This window comes from Taudactylus pleione, unplaced genomic scaffold (assembly GCF_031769625.1).
Source record: "Taudactylus pleione unplaced genomic scaffold, aTauple2 ptg000201l, whole genome shotgun sequence".
Lineage (NCBI taxonomy): Eukaryota > Metazoa > Chordata > Amphibia > Anura > Myobatrachidae > Taudactylus > Taudactylus pleione.
This window is the reverse complement of record NW_028284603.1, coordinates 31,604,767-31,617,645: the sequence shown is the minus strand read 5'-3', so window position 1 is coordinate 31,617,645 and position 12,879 is coordinate 31,604,767. Positions and strand designations below refer to the sequence as shown.

At 45.6% G+C, this 12,879-nt stretch overlaps 1 protein-coding gene across 2 annotated transcripts in view; it reads right to left on the bottom strand.

Moving 5' to 3' along the window:
• PUS10 (pseudouridine synthase 10) overlaps positions 1 to 12,879 on the bottom strand; it is a 114,203-nt gene that overhangs the window by 46,475 nt on the left and 54,849 nt on the right. For both annotated transcript variants that reach the window (XM_088477557.1, XM_088477558.1), the window contains exon 5: positions 3,073 to 3,107. In XM_088477557.1, the coding sequence (XP_088333683.1) occupies positions 3,073 to 3,107 (35 nt within the window). The remainder of the gene's footprint in view (positions 1 to 3,072; positions 3,108 to 12,879) is intronic.

Here is a 12,879-nt window from a genome sequence, read left to right as displayed (position 1 = left end):
TTTCGTCCAAATAGGATGTCTCCTGCATAATGCAAAGGGGGTATTCAATATGTGAGCGAAAAGTCCGTGCTGGACTTTTCGCTCCATATCGGAGGTTTGATGGGGATAAAGTTTCGGGCGCGCGTCCGCTTTATCCACGTATTCAATTTGAAAGCTGCGAAAACGGGACTCGGCGGAAAGGTAAGTATTGGAAAAAATTCGGGAATTTTCGGGAAAGCATCCAGGGACCCCCCTAATTATGTCTTGAAATGGGGGATCATTATGGGTACCCTCATTTTGGCCTGCGGAAGGTAAGTATGTTTTTTTAAATAGCCGCGGGAAGAAGGGGTGAAGAAGAGCACTTAGGTTTTTTTTACAAAAAAACTAGGTGCCTCAAATTTGGGGCAATGGCGAAAAGTCAATGTAATTGAATACGGAGATATTGGAAACAGACAAAAATGACGTCTCCTGCGACATTTCGCTCCAAACTGAATATGGCCCAAAGACTCCAGAGTCCATTTTGATTCTGAATTTGCTTTCCAGGAACGTAGCCAAAGAATACAGCTGACCACTACCGAAGTGGTAGATATCCTGGAGGCCAGGAGAACTGTATCCATAGCTGCTTCACCTAAGCAGGAGGCTGCATCTCTAATTTGAGATATGTAGGACAGTTGTTCCCTTGAAGTATCAGGGGGAAATGTCGCTTCTAGGGCCTCTGCCCAACTCTCAATGGCTTTTGCCATCCAGGCTGTAGCCCTAGCAGGATGAGTAATAGCTCTTGTAAGAGAGTATATAGATTTATTACAAGCTTCTATACGTCTATCTGTAGTCTCATTCAAGGAGGTTCCAGTATGAATGGGAAAGGTGGCATTTTTAACCAGACGTGTTACACGAGAATCCACTGCTGGGGGAACTTCCCATTTAGTGCACTCAGTAGCTGGAAGAGGCTAAAAGGAACTGTACTGTTTTGGAATTTGAAACCTTTTACTGGGCATATTCCAAGCTTCACTCATGTGATGAGATAGCTGGTCAGAGTGAGGAAACCCTGGTAAAACAACCTTTTGTCGCTTAAAAAGTGCGGGTTTTGTTTCTTAGGAGTGGGTTCATCCTCTTCTATTTGTGGAATAGTTTTAACAGCTCTTACAAAAGCAGGTATATTTAGATTAGAGGGTGGCTCCTCTTCTCCTGAGTCAGAGTGAGAGAAATCTGCGTCTTCTGCCTCCCCAGATGATATATCAGAATCAGATAACTGTGTGGATTGGGAAGATATCATAATACGTTTAGTAGGCTTAGTAGGTAAAGGCTTTTCTTTTTGCAGCATTTGCTGAAAAACCAGAGCGGTATTAGCCAAACTCTATACGGAGGTAGACAGTACGACTACCCATGGGGATTTGCCGGAGTACCTGTTGTGGCCATCCCATAGGGGAAGCTACCACGGGGACTGCTACTTGGTCCGCAAGGTTTGCCAGCATTTGTGAAAAGGCAGCCCAGGGTGGGTCCTGAGGGAAAGACACCGGGGCTGATGGGCCTGGGGTGGTGTGACAATTAATACAGAGACCATCCTGAATGAGGTGCACTGTGGCTAATCCTGCAGAGCAGGACTTACAAGACACCAGAGTGAAGCAGTATCAGGCTGCTTGTTATTCTTTCCTCTGCCAGCCATAGCCACAAAAATAACAAAATACACAGTATGATACAGTGCAGTGAATACCCTGTATAATATGGCACAGTGTAGTGTGCGCTATAAATATGATACACTCACAAGTATCTGGGAAATGTGAGGTACAATGAACCCCCTATACCTTAACTTAGTACGTAAGGGTATAGTAGAATAAAGGGAAAGGTACACGCCGATCGTATAGAAAGTAGAGATTAGCGCTAGCACAAGTTACATACAAATGCAGAAAAACATTACATGTTTACAATGGGCACTACACAGACCACAGTGGCTGGTAGGATATAGCGCTGTATGACCTGGCCCGTGGGACAGATATGCAGTGAGACTGGACCCAGTGGTCCCGGAGATCTGCTTGCAGAAAATGGGCGCCGCGCATCCCTGGGGGGGCGGAGGGTGAGGAAGGACCAACCTAGGGAACACCAAGACCGCAATGGAATGGCGCCATGGACTTGGGAGGGGGGGGGGGGGGGTGCTGCTGAGAGAGCACCATCTCCCCTTGCTGACATTAACCTGGTCTCTTTACATATGCCTGCACCAGTATGTTATATGCCCCGCGAACGGGGTTCCGCCTTACCTGTCCCCTGAATTCCGGGTTGCAGTCTGGGGTCCGGGGACCCTGCCAGCTAGTCCCCCTCGGAGCCCCGCCGGCTTGGAGTTATGTCGCCGTGAAGGGGTGATGGGGCAGCAGCACAGACGACTGGAGGACAGTTTAGTGCTGCTAGCCCGTTATAGTAAAAAAATAGAAATAAATCATAAAATAAAAGCTTGGGCTGCTTAATGCAGCCACCTATTATAATATTGGTCCAGCTTCTGCCGGACACCAACGAAACTTAAGTACCCTCAGGCTGTGGGCGGGGTATAGGGGGAAGGACCGGCGCATCCTGGGATAGAAAAGCTTTGCTGTCTGTCCGATCCTTCAGGTCCCACCGACACCCCATTGTCTCCCTGTGGAGCCCTATGGACCCTGAAGAAGAAATTATATTGTTACAGGAGGAGGTAGGCTCAAAGTTTCCACTTTCCCCTACAGTTTTGACTCCTTACCTACAGTACATAGGTGTTTTCCAATTAAAAATGTGTCTGTAGCTACTTTCTACTTTGACTTGTATAAAAGTATCAGGTCACTGTCCAGAAGATGCGAGACAATGAATAAGGAAGTGGGAGTTCCTTACTTGATTTTTAATAAAACTGCAATAGAATGCCAAGTTAAGTTTGCCTGGCACCTGGTTAATATATGAAAATTTTAATTTTGGGATTTAGTGGTCCTCTAAACTGAACATATGGACAATTAGTATTTTTGGTTTCACTATATATATATATATATATATATATATATATATATATATATATATATATATATAACACAAGTGTGTAAAAGATGAGATGATGCATTGAAACTCCCTGGTCCTATTACTCACCTCATTTCCTGTTGTGCTTGCAGCCATGCAGAATGCTGGACGCACCCAAAAAAAAGAGGAAATGCAAGATTAGTATCACTACTTCTCTGTATGCTCACATTTGTTTTGCATTTACAAGTTTAACTACTAAGGTTACTGGTGTCATAAGTGGAATTAACGCAAAACGACTTGCCTGGTAGGCAATAGAACGCAATGGGAAAACTACATCTTGAAGCCAATTTAGCAAAAGGCTAAGACTGAAGTCATTAAAAAAAAGAGGCAGAATCTATTAGACAAAATAGATCCGACTGATTCTGTAGTTGCTGAGGTTCCCAGGGAAATTCAATCCTTAATATTTCACCTGTTAATGGCAGCAAGTGTGTATTTCTGAATTAGGAGTAGGTGATTTCAGGCAGAAATTATATTTCAAGTACCAGGAGTTGCTCCAGAAAATTGTAGCAAGCACCTTAATGACTGTAACTAATACCCCTTTTACACCGGAGCTAAAACCCGGGTTTTTGAAGGGTTAACCCGGGCAGCTCCCTGGTGTAAAAGGGGAGAGAGTTGGATCGCCGGGTCGAGGGGCCCGGCAATCCAACCCAGGTAACTAGCAGGGTTTAACACGATGACCTGGAGTGCGCTGCTAGCCGGCCGATTGGTCCGGCTTCAGTGGCGCTTGGAGATGACGTCATCTCCAAGTGACCACTTTCACTCCGCAAAAGCCGGGTCTATGCAGACCCGACTGCGGTGTGAGCGCCGCTGACTCGGGAATATTGCAAAATTCCGGGTCCGATCCGGATAGGAAATTTGTTCCAACTGCGGGTCAGACACGGAATTTAGGTGGAAAAGGGGTATAAGAGAAACAGTTATTGAGTGGAGTTACCATTAAAAAAACAACATCAAAGCAACTGACATTAAATTGAAAACAAAAGCTCGGATGCAGTGTTGTAGCATGTGCACAAGTAAAATGATTTGAAAAATAAACGTTAAAAATAGAGTATACTAATATTAGAAACTATTCGGTAAATTAAAAGAATAGCTCTCCACTACGCATGCTCAGTGAGCAAATGACACAACAGACAGTTCAGAGACACAATTATTAGGCCACCCAAATAGCTGATCAGGACCAGGAACCCCATCACATTAGCAATAATTACCTACTGCTGTGTGGGTAACTCATGAAACTACACAAACATCTATAACCTTCTCATTCACTTGCAGTTGTAAACACAAATAAAATGTAGATGTGTGTACAATTATCTACACCAGAGGTCAGCAAGGAGTAGGTAGTCTTCATTCTAGCACCCTGTACCTCTCACAACCCGTGCAGTTCCTCTTTCCTGCCTGGGGTGTCGCACTCTGCTCTGGTGCTTCTAGCACACTCAGATAATGCAATACTGAGATACAGATCAAAGTGGGCTAGAAGCACCAGGAAAGAGAGCGACACCCCAGGCAGGATAGAGGAACTGCACGGGTTTGACAGGTGCAGGGTTCTAGAATGTACAACGTCACGATCAACAATTTAAACCCCTGTATCTCCCCGTACTATTACAAGTTTAATTGAAGCCAGCAGAGGATCGATAATCGGGTAGCAATTGTGGCAACCTGTAAAGCCCCATGGAGAGTATATATGGCAGATTTGCAGGTAACATGGTGGAAAAACAAAAACTACTTCAAATGACTGGGGAATAAAAAAGGTGAATTTTAGAAGAGTTCATTTACAAAGAATTAAATAGAGAGTGCTGCAATGTGAGCGACACAGCAATATGGAGCTACAAGAGAATGCTGAGGCTCAAAATTCTTATTGCAGAAGGATGTTTAAGAATATAGAAATGCTGTTTTTAATCATGGTCAGTGACCAAATATTGACAAGGCAAAGGCTACAGAGACAATGCCACGAATGTCTCAAATTCTGCATTCAACTTATTTAGCTCTTCAATGAAATTATTCAGGTACTTCAAGATCATAAATCATTTTTGATTATTGAAAATCCTTAAATAGAGCATAAAGGCCCCTATTTATCAACAAAGCATAACCCCTTTAGCGCTCGCTAAAGGGGTTATGCCACAATTTCTGGATTTAACAAACAGCGGCAATCTAAGATTACCGCCTCGTGTCACAGCATCGCTCTCGCCATCTTTTAGATGGCGAAAGCAATGGAGACCCGGCGCTGCCTTTCTGGCTTCAGCGAAGCCTTCCAGGCACTGCCGGGTCCCTATGTCATGCACATACACAGACGGACCGATGCGCATAACAGAAGAGCCCCGGCACTGGCAGCGTTAGGCTGCCGGCAGCCGAGCGGAGGGCCTCGCAGAGGAGAAGGACTTTGCGGAACCTCGCCGGAGGGGTAAGTATTGGTAGATACCAGTGGTTTTTATTGTTTGTATCACAGTGACACTAAACGAAAAATTCCACTGGCATTTGCCTTCGTTGATAATTGGGGGCCATTATTGGTTATAACACAGTCCTTTATTTAAAAAAAAAAAAGAGAAGTGTGGTTATAAACAATTATATGCTCCAGGCAGCAAATTAGTTAAGAAAGATTCCTTTGGGGGCCTACATGGCTGAAAATCCCGATCATCCTAAGGTAACTATTTACTAACCTAACCTCCCCCCCTAACCCTCCTTAGGAGTGCCTAACCCTAACCTTCCCCCCAGTGCCTAACCCTAATCCCCCCTCAAAGTGCCTAAACCTAACGCCTCCTTCCCCGTCGCCTAAACCTAAGTCCCCGGGGGGGGTGCCTAATCCTAACCCTCTCTTCCCCATATTCCCCTAGTCTAACCCTAACCTCCCTGGGGGGGCCTAACCCTAAATCCCGCGGGGAGCCCTAAACCTAACCCTCCCCCCGCGGCTGTCCGCAGCGGCGCCCGGCATCTCTTCAATCGGGATGCCGGGCGCCGGTCTCCCGGCGTCAGTAAAATGACAGGCGTCTAGATTTAGACGCCTGTCATTTAACCCTCGCCGGGATAAAGCAGTCGGAAGCCGGCTGTCGGGATTACGTCCGCCGTCTTCCCGACTGCATACCGTATACATGATCACTGCATTCTGCAAGATAGGTGCCTGTGCTGACGCTCTGTAGGTTAGTGGAGATATAAATTGACCAGTATTTGGATGTGATGGAGTCATTTCAGTATTTGGATGTAAAGGAGTCTAGTACCACATACAATCTCAACTCTCGTCCACCCAAAGTAAGTCAGATGGATGGCTGGTGTCCTACAGTGTATCAACTTGCCTTGCCAGTAAGCAGTGGCCTGCAATGGTGGGGATCAGAGATGAAGACAGTGGAGCAGTGGACCTATAATTTATTATGGGAGTAAAGTAATAATCTCAGTGACAATGACATCAAAGTAAAAGACCAAACAGTAGCTCAAATCAACTTTGGTTTTTTTAATGGGTAGTAGTGAGAAGTCCATTGCCCGAGACATTACGTCTGCCAGGTCAGTATCTGCATTGTGACAATAAAGAAGATAATGATTAAAGTCTCACCTACAAAGGAAATTATTGAGAACCCTCTTTACTGTGCAAGAACCAAAGGATGTGTGAACGACCATTTATGTGGACATATAAAACCTTAAAAAAGTTAATGGTTCATACACATCCTATTAGCGCTAGGAACTTATCAGATCAAATATAAAATGTGCTGAAATGATTATGTAGGGGGTCTATTAACTTCATTTGTGTGTCATTACACTGCAGAAAAGAATGACTTTCAGTCTTTCCTTACCAGCTGGTAACTTGAGCGATGCTCATAAAAATAACTGATTGATGTACTAACCCACCTTCTTGCTTTTGCTCGCAGACTATAGTGAAGAGGGGCTTGTAACTATTATAGTGCAACAACCATCACACCATAGACAAGCTCCATCATTCTTCCTTCTCCTTCCTATAATAAGCAGAAGTTTGGGGCAGAGAAAAGACGCAAAATGGGTTTAACAGTATAAAACAAACTGTTATTTGGAAATAACATGAAGTTAGGAACTTTTGTACAATAAATGCATCCACTTAAATAATGTACGCAGGCAATAATCCTGGCTCTGCTGCTTGCTGGTAATCCTACATCCTGTAATATCCAAGGCCACCTCTGTGCCTCCTCATTCAGCCATTTCCCAACAAACTGCCATTGTTTTCTATAGTGAGGCACACAGCTGTAACCCATCTATTTAAACACAAATATGGATATTCTCAAATCCATCTTTAAATAAAATATCCAAAATATAAATTAAAATACAGAAAAAAAAAAATGAAAATAAAAAATCTCCCATATCCAAATATTCCGAAATACGGAATTATTTTGGCATGACTGAGATAATGAAACCTTTGATTATTGATGGGTCAATGTACACAAACTTTGTCTAAGGCACAAATTATTAAAAATAATGTATAAATTGACCTATAGGCTGTGTGTATAAAGTGTATATGAAACAAATGAATTTAATTTCTGTACAAAAACTTTGTTTGTGCCACAAAATTATTGAAAATATTGTATAAAATGACCTGCAGGATGTGTGTATAAGGTGTATATAACACAAATGCATTCTGTGTATATATTGTGGTCCCATTCCCAAGATATTTCATTATTAAATGCAAATATTCCAAAATACGGAATATTCCGTTATCCAAAATACCCCTGGTCCCAAGCATTTTGGATATGGGAGACTCAACCTGTACTGACATGTACACAATACCTTAGTGGGACAGTGGTTTCCAAATTGTGCACCGTGGCTCCCTGGGGTGCTTAAAGAGGCCGGGCAGTGTATTTTAATTTTTTTTGGAATGGGTAAGGGGTAGGGGGACATGGAGACGGGCAAATGTAGAGAGACATGGAGGGGGCAAAGGGAGATACATGGAGGGGGCAATAGGTAAGAATAGCACAGTATTTCACTTTTTAAACACTAAAGATGCATACACACGTAACGATTTTTTTAATGATTTAACTATAACGACGTCGTTCACGTTCAATCGTTGAAGAAATCGTTCAGTTTCTGAATTATAACGATAAACGTTTTTCATTCATGCGCGTTCCCGTTTGTAGTTTATTCTGACTGACCAAGTGAACGATTTTCATTAAGGGTAGTTACAAAAATCGTTCATTACACTTTAAGAAATCTGACAGATAATCTGACAGAAAATCGTTCATAAAATTGTTGTGTGTGTGTATGCAGCTTTAGTTATTACGTTATTTTGACCCAACTACTTAAAAAAAACAGGACTGCTTGGTAATTATTTTGGCTTAGGACGGTCTTGAACTGAGAAAGTGTTGGAATCACTGCGTTAGGAGCAGATCCAAAACAAGGCCTGCCCATACAGTAATTATGAGTAAGAGAGTTTAAAAGCAGGGTCCAAATGTAATAGCCATGACCATCTTGATCTGCTTCTGTGCCCTGATATGAATAAGGGCTCTATTCTACAAGTTAAATTTAGCCCAAAATCCAGCGAAACAGCCGGAAAAACAAGAGATATGGTAAGAACTTACCTTTGTTATCTCTGTTTCTACGAAGTCCATAGGGTCCACAGGGTTGACCCTGGGGTATAGGTTGGGAACCAAATCCGGGCACCATGCAGTTAAAGCTTTTAGCTCCCAGGATGCACTTGGGTCCACTCTCCCTATAACCCCACCCCCAAGCCAGAGGCACCTCAGTTTGTAAGTAGCCAAAGGCCGGAGGAGGAGAGAAAAGAGAGAGAAAACTGGAGCACTCAATAACCATACTCACAGAAATGGGAGACGGAAAACCGGTGACCAGCCACACAGCCCATATGAAGCCAGGTGCGTCAGGGCGGGCGCCCTGTGGACCCTATGGACTTCGTAGAAACAGAGATAACAAAGGTAAGTTCTTACCATATCTCTTGTTTTCTACTTCAGGGTCCATAGGGGGTCCACAGGGTTGACCTTGGGGATGTCCCAAAGCAGTTCAACCAAGGTTGGGGACGCTCCTGTGCTGAGAGGAGAATCCGTTGCCAAGAAGGAAGCATCCTGAGAGACAAAGGAAACCAATGCCTAGAACGTTAAAAAGGCGTGGACAGAAGACCACATGGTCACCTAGTAAGGCAAAACAGCCGAGGCTCCACAGCGGGCCGCCCACGAGGGTTACATGGCATGAGGAAAAACAAGCCTCAACAGAAAGGCCTACCCATGGGTAGGCCCCTGATGAAGACATACGAGGCCATCCAGCCAACATTTGGTTATAGGCCGGCCATCCTTTCCTGTGAAAACCAGAAATCGCAGACCACCAATAAGGGGTCCGATTTATGTAAGGAACTTGAACGGATCACATAAATCCCGAGAGACCGGACCACAATCAATGAGGCCACACCAGCCGAGAGGACTGGGGACTGAATGGCCGTACCATAAGTTCCAGAATAATATGGAACCTAAAAACCAATTTAAGAAGAAACACAGGGCGACAGCAACTCACACCCTGGCATGATGCTCTCCAGAAGAGGGAACCACATGAGAACGCTCCCAAATCAGACACTCTCCTGGTTGATATAAACACCCTGAGAGAAAGAGAGAGCCTAAGCAATAGACCATGTAATGACTATCTCAACCAGCAGTTCCATTGACTGTCCCCGGTAGGAACGAAGAACCACTACTAACTCCTAAGGAGTCCCTAGGGAGGACAGAAGGAGGCATAATCCAGAAAACACTCCAAAGGATGAACTGGATACCAGAGTGGAGCAATTCCATATCTTAACCTACTGACAGTGTAGAGATCCGCACTGTCAGGAAGGCCAGGCCGAGAGTGAAACCCAAGCCAGCCGGAAGGAATGCCAGAATATCTGGAAATCCTGGACACCGGAGGATCGTATCGACAGGAACAATACCATAAGAATTATGGCTGCCACAGTTTGTGGTAGGTCCCAGCAAAAGCTGATCTATGTGCTCTAATCATTCTATCGATGACAAAGCCAGGGAAGCCGTAAGACCACTGTAGGGACGCAGTCAAAGACAAACGACCCAGGTCCAAGGCAAAAACCAAGGACCCTGAGACAACAGGTCCGGGCAGTGAAGCATCAGGAATGAAGTATCGATGGAGAGACTCCGAAAATCCAAGTACCCTGACATCTGGGGCAATCAGGAGCCACCAGCAGGAAAGCATCTCCGTCCCAATTGAAACACTTCCAAAGACCTCGAGGAAGAAGGGAGACCGGAGAACACAAGTACACAAAGTGGAAGGACCACTTCACTGACAAAGAGTCACTGAAGGTTGCTTCAGAATCCCCAGAGCTGGACTGTAACACCATAGTGTGATAAAGTCAGAATGCCATGAGGGTCACCTCAGGGGGCCCCCCCCTGCTCCCCAGGAGATGAAACCTCTCTTGGGGAAGAGACTAGTCCCCGCGATGCACGTCGTGACGGCTAAGGACTCCCGCTTCCCAATGGAGAACTCCTGAAACGAGCCGAGACGGTCGGGAGGAGACCCTCGGACTATGTCCGAATGTGTGACATACCTGTCATTGCCACCCAACGAACAGTGTTGCTAAAAAGGAAGCCACTGTCCTGACCCTGTCGGACTGAACCCTTTCAGGTTCACCGGGAAACAAGAGTTAAGCCAGAGTGAAAGCCCAAGACAGGCTAAAGTTCCAACAAGGTAGTTGACAGGATGGAATCGACAGACGTCCAACTGCACTCAAATGGATGCGAACCAGACACTGTCCATAGCAAAGAATACCCTGGACGAGATGGCCATAGCCACCCGGAAAGGGACCTACTTGCCTCCGGAGAGAGCATCATCGTTTGAACAGTGATCCGACAGAAAAAACTCGTTCCATCTGGAGATAAGCCAATTATGGAAAGGCCTGGAATGGAACTGAGCCCATTCCACCCTTCCAAAGGCAGACACTGAAGATTTGACCATGCATCCCAGAGTGTAAAGACATATGTCGACTGCGTAGACATCCATGTATTCCTAATAGAAGAGTGGAGATTCCGTCTTACGCCAGAAGAACTCTCAGAGTCTGAGAATCCAGCAGGGCTCCTAGATGAAGAATACCCAGAGAGGGATGCAGGGAGGACTTTTTCCCCGTTGATTAAACGTCTGCACCCTGAAGAAGCCACGGTCATCCTGACCTGGCTGTAAAGTACCCCGGTGATCCCGCTAAGAGCAGGAGGCCGTCCAGGTACAGGAGCATTGGGATATACTGAACAGGAGAACTGCCAGAAAATCCAAAACGCTGGTAAACCCCTGTGGGGCTGAGGACAGTCCCAACAGGCAGAGCCCGAAAAATTGTAAGTGCTGCTGATGAAAAGTCTCTGTAAGTACACGTAGGCACGCGTCCTGGATATCCAGTGATACCATAAAGTCCCCAGGTTCCAAATATAGTATGATGGAGCATAGAGATTGGCTCCTGAGCCCAGGTAGCTTTAGGAACTGATTCAGGGAATTGAGACAGAGTATAAGCCAAAGAGGACCATTCAGCTACCGCACCAGAAAGAAAACAGAACAACCAGTCCCTCGCTGAGAAAGTGGGGATGGCCTAATTAGCTCCGCTTACCGCAACCGCTGTATAGCTTTCTGGATTTGTAAGGCACTATTCGGTCTGAATAAGGGCCTGCGCATGTAAAGAGGCCGCCTGAGCAAAGAGAGGACGTACCCTCCTACCCACGTAGCCGCGGCAACTTGACACTAGTACCGGGCGAACTGAGAAAATCGGTATCTCCCAGTGGTTGGCCTGTCTCGTCAGGCTGAAGATATATCCGTAGGTTCAGAAGCAGGATCGGCTGGCAGTCCAGGCCCGCTCGGTACTGGATATGCCGGCCCTTGTAGAGGCCGACAGTCTACGAAGAAACAGACCTTTAGGCTGACCCAGAGGACAAAAATACTTAACAGACTTAGTCTGAGGCCTTGTAGTGGGCATAGCTGAAGGCGGTAAACTTGTCGTTAGTAATACTGCCAATGTTAATATAATCTTGTCAAGGTCAGGACCAAACAAGATCTACCCTATAGATGGTATCTGCGCCTCTGCATTCCCAGAGCGCAGCCATATGGTATTACGGAAGATACAGTCGCAACTCTGAAAGTTAGGAGACTGGTATCCAATATAGGCATTTCCACCTATGACAACTGCATATATCACGTGAGCGACCAAATACATTTGAACCCCAGACGTGTTGGAGGGGAAAAAACGTTACAAATGTGTCAGCTCAGTATGCAATAGTATTAACCAACCATGCTATAGCCATGGTAGGATGGGTAACAACCCCTGAAAGCGAGTATACTGATTTCAGGCAGAGGTACCACCTACGGATTCGAAGAATCCAACCACGCAGGAATGGGAGGCGTAGTAACGTCTGTAATCAGACGAGTAACAGGCCCATCCACCCCAGGAGGGGCTCGTGATGACCCTCAGGGAATTTGGGACAGGAGGCCTAACACTGCTGTAATACCTCATATCTGGCAACAGCCAGAGTCCCGCCATGCGATCCACCCGCTAGTCATGTAAGACTGAAGGTCTATGATACCGGTGCAGGTCAACATTCACTAACCAGAATGGACCTGTTACCAGCCCTAAAGCAGGGATAATAATACCTGAAATAGGCGTCCCCCCGTGTAAGAGGGAAAGAGCCCAACACAGTATCCAGTTCACGCAGAGCCAACTGGGAAGTAACCACAGGGCGTCAACCACGCCAATTTGCATTTCGTAGAAAACGACATCCTGTGGTAATCCCTGCAAGGGGAATGACAGACTATTGTGGCACCAAGTGGAATTCATATACTGCGAAAAAACCCTGCAGGGAGCGGTAGTCTGTGTCACAGGGGAAGAGTGCAAGAAACTGCGAGATACCCTGAGATGAAAAGGGCAGTATGGTGAAGTAACCCCAAGTGAGG